The sequence below is a fragment of the Sardina pilchardus genome, chromosome 12 (assembly GCF_963854185.1).
Source record: "Sardina pilchardus chromosome 12, fSarPil1.1, whole genome shotgun sequence".
Lineage (NCBI taxonomy): Eukaryota > Metazoa > Chordata > Actinopteri > Clupeiformes > Clupeidae > Sardina > Sardina pilchardus.
Window position 1 is genome coordinate 8,711,530 of NC_085005.1, and position 11,060 is coordinate 8,722,589.

At 44.2% G+C, this 11,060-nt stretch overlaps 1 protein-coding gene across 1 annotated transcript in view; it reads left to right on the top strand.

The window, feature by feature from the left end:
- vsnl1a (visinin-like 1a) overlaps positions 1 to 10,739 on the top strand; it is a 34,108-nt gene extending 23,369 nt beyond the window's left edge. Inside the window, exons 3-4 of the mRNA XM_062550713.1 lie at positions 8,210 to 8,425; positions 10,133 to 10,739. Of these exons, the coding sequence (XP_062406697.1) occupies positions 8,210 to 8,425; positions 10,133 to 10,330 (414 nt within the window). The 3' untranslated portion in view covers positions 10,331 to 10,739. The remainder of the gene's footprint in view (positions 1 to 8,209; positions 8,426 to 10,132) is intronic.
- The last annotated feature ends 321 nt before the right edge of the window (positions 10,740 to 11,060 follow it).

Consider the following 11,060-nt stretch of genomic DNA (forward strand, 5'->3'; position numbering starts at 1 on the left):
ATGCGAGCCTATGTCAGAGCCCATGATTGAGAGTGGCGTCTCGTCCCGGGCTAAGAATAGCTCTTCCTGTCCTGACATTGTTAGATGGCCTCCATTACAGAGTGCTGCTGGGGAGGCGGGCCGGAGCCACGGGGGTCTGGGGGTCCTGCCGTCTGGGACGGCGATCCGTCCGACTCGTAATGGAGTGGGAGAGCGCCGGCCCGAGCGCCCCTCCTAGCGGGAGCGGTGGTCAGCGGCGTCCGTCTGACCCACATGGCTCGGCGTCGTTCGTCAGAGAGCTCTTTTTCAGAAACGCTGAAACAGACCAAATGTCGTGCACGCCAGTGTTGTGCAAACTTGTGTTGGATTGTATAAAAAAGTTAAGTTGAGAGGCAGTCAGGCATTTGGTATTCCATGCAAAATTCAGAGCGTCCAAAAAAAGCCATCAGTGTGCCCCTGAAGTCCCCGTAGTTTGACATGATGAATCCAGTAATGTCAAAATAAGTCAGATGTTTTGGAATATATATATATATATTTTTTTTTTTTTTTTTGTCCGAATGTACGACTGCCGTGATGCGCTGTACAAGTGTGGTAACACATTGGAGTCACAGTTCACATGCTGGTGTTAATGACTTGACTTCCTTGTGAATAATTGAATGTAAAGGCTTTCCCAAAGGCCAAATAGAATTTCCACCATGGTAAAAATGGGCTCTATGACTGAGTAATAGCCTACAGAATGAATAGCAATTAATTTGCATTTTTAAGTATCAGCCAATGATAGCTCATATTTACAGCTAATACTTTCTTTTTGAACAAACTTTTCAAGTGTCTAAACAGCATGTCATGCCCAGAGGGCCAATCTAGAAATCGGCAATAAATATTTATGTGTGCCGCCTTGCTTGGCTCGACATGAATTTTTATAAGGATGGTCAAATTTGACATCTTCAGCTTGGCAGGCCTAATTAGAAAATGAAATGACAGTTCTCAGGCGCGTGATAATCACAGTCCAAGTGCTGAGGACACTCCCAGTGATTGCATGCACTTAAGCTACATTTTTTTCTGTTTCTGAACAGAGCAAAACATATTTTTCAACCCTGTGATGAGTTTTTTGACTTCACAGCATAGATTGTTGTTACGGCTAAGCACCTACAGTAGTTGCTACTGATGTTGTTTCCACAAATGGACATGCACGCAGACAGCAGGTGAAACGCTCATCTAAAGCTCTGTGTGGCACAAATGCATGGTGTCTGTCACCATGTGTGCAGTATAATTGCAGTCAGACATTTATTAAAGAACTTGTGCATGAATATTCTCTGCCACCCTTGTGGCAGAAACTTACGATAGATGTTTTTTGACCAAGTCTGTTTTGGCCATATTTACAAACGTTCTGTCAGGGACCAGGGTATTATATGGCATCCGTTTTATCTTTGCATTTCGACAACAGGCCGTAACCAGAGCAATATTTTTATGCTATCACATCATTCATTGTGATCGTCTTATAGCTGAGATTTCTGTGCCATGAAAATCCACATTTGTGGCATGGCAATGTTATCACTGTTGATAAAGTGGTCCTTTTATTACGCAATAACTGTCCTTGTTGACATACTGCAGCACTCATATCTCCATGATTGAGATAGATGTTTCTTAACATGAGTATATCTGGTTATGTTGCTGGTATTTGCAGTAAAGGTGTATCTTGGATCTCAAATTTGTTATTTCGATTGGACTTTTTTGCTACAGCAGTGGCAGTGAGAACACTGTTCTTTTGTGTGTGTGTGTGTGTGTGTGTATGTGTGAGGGGGGGTGGGGGGTGTCATGCCTGTCTGGCCCTCTGCGTCCCTTTATTTCAAATTGAGAGCATAAAACCTGCAGTTTTATTGTTGGGTCATAAAGTACAGGCCTCTATGGACAATGCTGCAATGACGCCATCCCCAGAGCAACATGAACATGACAATGGAGCGGGATCACCTTTTATGGCATCAGGCCATTTTCTGACAAATGGTATTGAGAATCTCACACACTCATCATAACTCACATATACACACACACACACACACAGACACAAACACAAGCACACACACACACACACACACACACACACACACACACACATACACACACACACACACACACACACACACACACACACACACACACACACACACACACACACACACACACATACAAGTGAAATCACTGGCTCACTTGTTGGCCGTGACAATGTTGTTCAACCGTGGTGCAGACAGTGCTAAAAAGCTCTGTATGAGGCCTCTGTATTAGTAATAGCACACTCACTGTTCTCACAAAGTGACTTGGAGACTTTATGGTACAGAGCCCATTACAGACTGGTAATGGCCCTGTTATCCTTAAGTTGTGGCAAACTGCAAAAGCACTTTACAAAGACAGCATTTCTGCTCCCTACAAGGAGAAGGGGAGGAAAGCAGCGAGTTAAACACAGAGCAAAGAGGGGAAAATATTAAATGGCTCTGAGCGCTACGAGTAGGCCATTGTCAGTAATCACTTCAAACAGGTGCTCTTTTGTAACGACAAAAAAAAACAAAAATGAAATATATGGAAAAAGCTTTTAATTAAACATGGCAAGTAGTTAAAAGCACATGGGCCTACGCGTTGTGGACATATTGGCCTTCTTCAGGGCAAAGAAAGCAAAGAGAGAGAAAGAGACTCTTGTGGTAAGGTAACTTCCATCAAGTTGTGAGTCATGGCTTCTCTGTGTCTCGTTTGAAAGGGATTTATCAGAGGTATTGCCTTTAGTTACTGACACTGTGCTTTTTAAGCAGGTGGTGATGTTGAACAGAAAGGAATATTCTCTTCATAATGATCAGCTCAGGTTAGGCAAGTCATTAGTCAAGCCAAGGTTGTGAGTGCCATTAATCAAACACACACACACATCCATGGTCTATCTTGATGAGCATCACCCTACCCATTGTACTTGTAATTCTGAGTCCACTGTCATTGTGAAATTACAATTATATACCTATTTGCATTATTTTCATAACCCTAGCCTATCCACCCACTCCAACCTCTTAAGCTATTTAGATTCCCCTACTCTGAGAAAGCCCAGAAAGGCTGAAAGGCAGAGTTCTCGGTGGCATAGACTGAGGTTATGGCATAGTTTGTGGACCCAGCTCTTCAGAGAGTATCTCCAATCGTAGCACTATCTACTGTAGAGCTAGACTTGATCATTCTAGCATTTAGCACCTGACTAGAACTGACACTTGACTGTATGGAAGTAACACTCACTGCTGCACTAACTTGTCCTTATCACGCTCTACCTTGATTGTTTCCCTTCTGAGAGTCTGGGAGTTGGTTACAGTAATTTCCTGTGTATTAGCCGCATTGTGTATAAGCCGCAAGACCGTGTTTTGTGCGAGTTAAAAGAAACAAAACCATATTAATGGTTAGTATCTGCCCCTGTGTATTAACCTCATAGGTGAAGAAATGTATAAGCTGTGGGCAATACTTGGGAAATTACGGTTAATATAATGTAATGTAATACAATGTGAATGTGATGTAATTCATTTTTTAAAAAGTATCCGTTCTCATATTGATTAGCAGGCCTATCCATACCAGGCATTCAAGTGGTATTTTTCTACGCATGTGTGTGCATGTTCATGTAGAAACGACTTGCATCTTCTATACCAGGCCAGCTGTTACAGTAATACTAGGCTATTTGGTGGTTGGAAACAGCTGACAAGGTGCATGCGGAAAAGCCAGAAGGCCTTATCAGCGTGGTCGCAAACCTGCATGCAAATGACTGCTTATCCTTACGACTCAGCACCTACCAACAATTCTCACAGATAAAGATCAGTCATATACTGTATGTTTCTGACCTTGGCTAAGAGATGTCGTCATGACAACATGTTTCATAGCCTGGTATTTTGTAGCATCGCTTCTCGAATCAAAGTCAAAGAGACGTATTCCCCCCCCCCCCCTCCATCGGAGCCTGGAGAGCTAGAATGGCTGTGGTTTCCCCTTCCGAGCCGCGGTGGCTTGAAAGGTGGTCATTAAGCGGCGATCGGACGTTCCCGGCTCATCATGTGAAGAGAGCTCTTTTTCAACTGGTCCTGTCAGGTGAAGTGGCACCCAAGTGCTGGAAGTGGAACCTATTTATATCGCCTGTCGTTTCTGGATTCCTTCACCACCGAGTAGTGGAGGGAGGGAGGGAGGGGAAGGGAGGAGGAGGAGGAGAGGAGAAAGAGAGGAGGGGTAGGAGGAGGAATGGAGGAGAGGGGAAGAAGAGAGAGTGAAGACATGAGCGCACTCCGGAACGGAAACTTAAAAAGAGAATTTCACGTCCCCCGGACGCTCACTCCTGCCCTACATACTTAGTTTTTTTTTTTTTTCGCCTGATTTTACATAACAAAGTGTTTCATAACCTGCCACATTTTGTGCCAGCAGTAGCAATGTGTGTGTGTGTGTGTGTGTGTGTGTGTATGTGACAGTGTCTTTTGCTGTTTGTGTAGGTATGTGTGAATGTGTCAGTGGCTATTGATACCAGAGCGTGTCTGGCCTTCACCCACTGCCATACATCAAAAGTCCCAAAGCAACACACACACACACACACACACGCACACTTACACACACATGCAAGTGCAGAAACACTCGCCTTCACTCTGCATTGGGAAGGGTGTGTCCGTACTTAACAGAAGGGCGAGCCCCATGAGAGTTGGGCTTTGCCGGCTCTCTCGGTACATCACAGCGGGCCGCACTTCCTGGCAGAACCGGGCTGGGCAGGCCTCCGAGTCTGTTCCATCCCTCCGGGGGGAGGTCAGGGCAGCAGGCTCGGCCGCAGCTCCGTGAGGAGAGGGACAGGCACAGCGGCTGGTCAGAGCTGCTTGCGTCAGCAGCATCGCGTGGGGAAACACTGCGGATTAGTGCCATAAGGAGAGAGAGAGAGAGAGAGAGAGAACACAAGGGATTTGATGAATCTGCAACTAGAAAGCAAAAAAATGAAGCGTTGTATGAAGATTGCATGTCGAGAAAGAGAGTGTGTGTGTGTGTGTGTGTTTAGGGAAACACTACAGATTAGTGTCATAATGCAAGAGAAAAGACCTTGAAAAGAATGACATTTGCTGTGAATGTGTCCTTTACATGCAAAGTGTGTATGTGTGCGTGTGCACATTTCTGTGTTTGTGTACAGCGTGAAGTGTAGACAAGATGCTGTCCCTTTGGCTTCTGTTGTGAACTGATATGCTTGCCATAAAACCTTAAGCTGGCATGCCACACATTTTCATCTGTGCTTTTAAGCACTTCAAACTCAATTCTATTGACTTCAGTATTTATGTTTGGTCGGGTATGTTGCAAAAATAAATCCTGGTCCTGCTCAGAAGTTGTGGGGCAGTATAGTTGCATATTCTTATTTTTTGCCTAAAGGTACAACAACAGATGGTTGAATGGAAGCTTACTCTGTCTAGTAGAAACTTAAAGTCAATGAGAAAAGGCTAAATGGCTAAAAGAACAGCAGAAAAATTGAGACAGAAAGCAGCTAACAGAAGCGAGTGGGAGCACAAACACTTATTTGCGATCGTGTGCTTTATCCTCTCGCACCCCTGTCAGCCTTGAGCATTACAGGTGGATTACACCAGGTATTACAGCAGGTATTACAGGTACGGCAAACCCCTTTTCCTCCTGTGGAGATGGGGACACAGTAGGATGATAATGGTGAGCAGCGGGGTGTAATCGCACCCAGAGCAAGTTGGTGTGTGTGTGTGTGTTGCGGGGGGTGTCTCTTGACTCAAGCTGGCTAATTGAGGTTTGGTGAGTCAGGAACAGTCGTAACCCTGGGCATCGGCTTACAGAGAGCAGTGAGATAGTGGCTGATCCTCTGGTGCGTACAGTATATGTGTGTGTGAGAGAGAGAGAGAGAGAGAGAGAGAGAGAGAGAGAGAGAGAGAGAAAGAGAGAGAGAGAGAGAGCGAGAGAGAGAGAGAAAGAAAGAGAGAGAGAGAAAGAGAGACAGAGAGAGGGAGACAGAGAGTGTCCGATGTGTTCTAAATCAACAGCATGTTTCTTTGTATACATGAGTAGGTTTCCCTGTGTGTGTGTTTGCACATGTGTTCATGTGTGCATGTGTGTGTGTGTGTGTGTGTGTGTGTGTGATGGTGTATGTGTTTGTGCATGTGTGCATGTGCGTGAGTGTGATTGTGTGCGTGTTTGCGTGTGTGTATGTGTGAATGTGCATGTGTGTGTGTGTGAGTGTGTGTGTTTGGGTCCTTATTCTGGCTCCACAGTGCACGCTGGTGGGAGGTCAGAGCTAATGAATTGCTCATCCTCTGTGGGGGGCATTTGGGGAATCTATGGCTGCAGTGTTTGTGACTGAGCATACTGCAGTCATCTGTACTGAAGCCCACGTAAGACAGACAGCGTCACACAATGAAGCTCAGGAGACTGACAGACAGCTTCACACAAAAACACAATCTCTCTCTCTTTCTCTCCCTTTGTTTCTCTCTCTCTCTTTGTCTCTCTCGTTGCCTCTTTGTTTCCTTCTCTCTCTCTCTCTCTGGCTCTCTGTCTCTCGTTACCTCTTTCCTTCTCTCTCTCTCTTTTTCTTTCTCTTTCTCTCTCTGCATATCTATCCCTACTTTCTCTCTCTCTCCTCTCTGACACATATCACACTTTGACACAGATTGTGCTGAATAAGTAACTACTCCTAATATCTCCCCTCCTTTGAGAGCTGCATCTGGCTGTTGATGTCCATTGAATACTAATTAGATGTGACAGTGTGAATTATGAAATATCCGTGGTGGACTGTGTGGAGTTATGTAAAGTATGAGGGTGTTCATATACATGCGATTATTTGTTCATGAGGACTTCCTACTGATTGATAAACTGTGGTGTGTGTGTGTGTGTGTGTGTGTGTGTGTGTGTGTGTGTGTGTGTGTGTGTGTGTGTGTGTGTGTGTGTGTGTGTGTGTGTGTGTGTGTGTGTGTGAAATACTTAGAGAAAAAATGAGAGAGCCACCTGGCTTCTTAAAGACAGGAAGACCAGCACAATGAGATTCCTTTGTATGCTAGAGATAATCATGAACTGGAAAAATCATGAGTGTGTACAGTATGGGTGTGTGTGTGTGTGTGAGAGAGAGAGAGAGAGAGAGAGAGAGAGAGAGAGATTGTGTGTTTGTTAGATTGACAGAGAAAGAGAGTCAGAAATGGAAAAAGTGCTCCTACTCTTCAAAGAGAAACAGCTCTTTGCTGCCCCTAGCTGCTGTACCTGGTACCCTACATGTCAGTTTGACTATAGATCCGCATTGCAGCCCATTATCACAGCCTAGTATTGTGTCAGCCTAACACACACACACACACACACACACACATACGTACACACACGCGCGCGCACACACACACACACACACACACACAAGCATGCATACGCACAAGCATGCACACGCACACATACACACACATTCACACACAGACACACAGAGGCACACACAGACACACACAGAAACACACACACATACACACACTCACATAGAGGCATGCACACAGACACACACACTCACATGCACACAGACAGAGGTGCACTCATACAAGTAAATATTCAGACATTCTTTATATTTATAAGTGTGCCAGATTATGGTGTATTTATATTATAAGCATTCCAAATAAAAACCTGTCACTTTAGTTTGCAGGGAGGCTGGCTGTGTTTCCCCACATACATTTCTTAGATCGGAAAAAATGAGCGGATTATTAGCGAAGTACAGAGCCCAGGAAAGTCCCAGGATGTTGCGTAACAGTGCCCCTCGTCGCTCTTGGAAAATAATTGCTTTTGACACTTCATTCTGTCCAGTTCGATCACAGACAATATACCACAATTCAATTAAGTGTAATGCATGAAATGAAACACAATAAAACTCCATTACAGTCGTGTCCGAGGGCAAATTGTTTGCTCATAAACTGGAATGACTGACAACAGTGTGGGGAAAAGAGAACGGTGGTGCCCCAAGCAGGAGACTAAAAGGTGTTGACAATAACAGGAACACTTTCACACAGCTTGTCTGTATAGTTAAGTCAAGTCAGTACATTTTAAAACCATGTATGCTGTTACCCAACAAACACCATGACTGCTCAAATCCCCAAGTAATAGTTTATACATCTTAGAGCTTTGTGGTGATTTCTTCATTTGATTTCTTGTCTTAGATGTGGTCATCTTAGATGTGGCGTAACAGACAATCACCTCATGATCTTTTCTCCCATTCTTCTTTCCCCAGTTTTTCCCGTACGGCGATGCCTCCAAGTTTGCTCAGCACGCCTTCAGGACCTTCGATAAGAACAGCGATGGCACGATCGACTTCCGGGAGTTCATCTGCGCACTGTCCATCACCTCCAGGGGCAGCTTTGAGCAGAAGCTCAACTGGGCCTTCAACATGTACGATCTGGACGGAGACGGAAAGATCACACGAGTGGAGATGCTGGAGATCATTGAGGTGACAGAGTCCACATCATGTCACTGTTTAGTTTTACATCCACAAGCTCCGTTAACTAGCTGTGTTAGATAGTCGGAACGTCAACAAGCTCTGTTAACTAGCTGTGTTAGATAGTCGGAACGTCAACAAGCTCTGTTAACTAGCTGTTTTGAATAGGTTAATATCTACAAGCCCTGTTAACTAGCTGTTTTGTTATTTTTCGCAAAAGTAGCTTGAGCAGTGAAGAAATTCTGAAGCTCTGAATTCACAAGTCGGTCACACGCATCCTTTAATGCACACTTTAAAATGAATAATAGCACTTTAATATGTATTTCCTCATAAGGAGTCCGCTAACCCTGCTGCCTCTGGGCAAATCTGCCAGTGGTTCCCGGCCGAGACTTGGCATACTTTGATGAACTTGCTCAGCCTTTTTCCCCAGGAAACCTAATTAGGTTGAACAGTTACATTACATTCTTAGAGTTGTTCTTCTTGCCCTGAAGTCATCCCTACACAGTAGCTGCCTGGCCATTGATAATGATGAACTGTGACGAATGGCCATATGTGCATGTGGTCTGTTGTTACCCCCCTCTGACGTTGAATGCTTGCCTGTGTCGATGATAGTCTCTAGTTATTTATTCTACTTCTGTTTGAAAAAAACAAAAACAGGCAGTTTGACTTGCTGTATAATACAGCTATGAAAAAAAGACTGTCATCTCTTGTTTTTTTGGGACAGTTTGGAAGTTTTTGGGACATCAGGGAATTTAGGAAACACAGTTCCACAGAAGATAGAAAGGAGCCTGCAACCTAGCCTAGCTCCGCCTTCTTACGTACTTCCGCTCAGTATTCATTTCGCTTGACTACGTAGTCTGGGTCTGCGGCATATTCGCGGGTTTTCTCAAGACAAAAATGTGCAGGTCCAATCAGCGAACAGAGGGAGTAGCTGAGAACGATGATGTTGAGGTCGTGCACTAGTTTGAGCACGTCAAGTCACGACCAAACGTTAGCGATTGGTAATGGCAGATCTGAGTTGCTCTGGGCAGATCCAATAGTTTTAAACATCAACAGAGTATCCACATTCAAGGAAGTTCACGCTTGGCAATGGAAATTGGCCAGAATCTCTGTACATTATGAATGCACAAGAGTATGGTAGGACCAGGCTAGGTGCAACCACAGTTGGAGAAAAGAAAAGTGCTTTCTTTTTCTTTTCCCCTACTCTTAAAGAAACCAAAGAGTATGAAATATAGCTCATAACCAGGTGATGAACATTTCTGCATTTACATTTAGCAGATACTTTTACCTGAAGCAACTCGGGGTTAAGTGCCTCGCTCAAGGGTACAGTGGTGGAAGCTGGGAATTGAAGCCACAACTTTTTTTTTTTGTTTTTAAGTATACATGTATTTTTTGGGGCTTTTCATGCCTTTTAATGAAAGAGATAGTAGAGAGTGACAGGAAGCGAATGGGAGAGATAGAAAGGGGTGGGATACGGAAAGGACTTCCCCGCGGGAATCGAACCCGGGTCGCCGGTGTACGGTGCAGGTGCCCCAGCCAGTTGCGCCACAGCTGGGGCCTTGAAGCCACAACTTTTACCGGATACTGCATTCTAGCCAAGCTCCTTAGCCACTCTGCTACCACCACCCTCATTTTTTTGCAAAGAAAGATTTAAGAGCACCTGTGCTTACTTGGGTTTGTTTGTTTGTTTGTTTCTTCTCTCCCTGTCACACTCTGCAGGCTATCTATAAGATGGTTGGCACGGTGATCATGATGAAGATGAACGAAGACGGCCTGACGCCAGAGCAGCGCGTGGACAAGATCTTCAGCAAGATGGACAAGAACAACGACGACCAGATCTCGCTGGAGGAGTTCAAGGAAGCGGCCAAGAGCGACCCGTCTATTGTATTACTGCTGCAGTGCGACCTGCAGAAATGAGCAGCCACCCTCTCTTCTTCACTTGTACAGAAAGAGGAAGGGGAAGAGAGAGAGAGAGAGAGAGATAGAGTGAGAGAGAGAGTGAGAGAGAGAGAGAGTGAGAGAGAGCGAGAGAGAGCGAGAAAGAGGTAAAGGCGAAGGCGCCATGGACTGCACAGAAGATTAATGTTCCATTCAGTTTGCAGCTATTTCCACTGATAAAAAGAAGAAAACATTATAATTATGATTATAATATGCTTGGACTACCTTTCAACAGATTCCGCTTCTTGTGTTTGAAACACTCGTGTGCATGAGAATGTTATTTGCTGACAAATATTTGCCACACTACAGAGTTGTCCCACACACAAACACACACATGCAGACAGACAGACACACACACACACACACACACACACATTCAGACATGAAACACCATGCACAAATATATATATATATATATATATATATCACTGATTCTTGAGAATTTGCCAAAAACATGTCTCACTAAGAAAAGTGCTGATTCTGTTGGAAATGAATACCATTTCCATGAACAAAAAGAATCAAGGTTATAATCAGGGGGTCCTTTGCACAAATGTGAGGTTCTTTTAAAGGTTTATTTTATTTTTGTATTAATTTAATGATTATATGCTGGCCCATACCCTACAAAATCAGTTGTCCTCGAATAGGAGATAATCATTTTGACTTGATTAAAAACACTAAAAGCAATCATTTAATTTAATGATATCTTTAC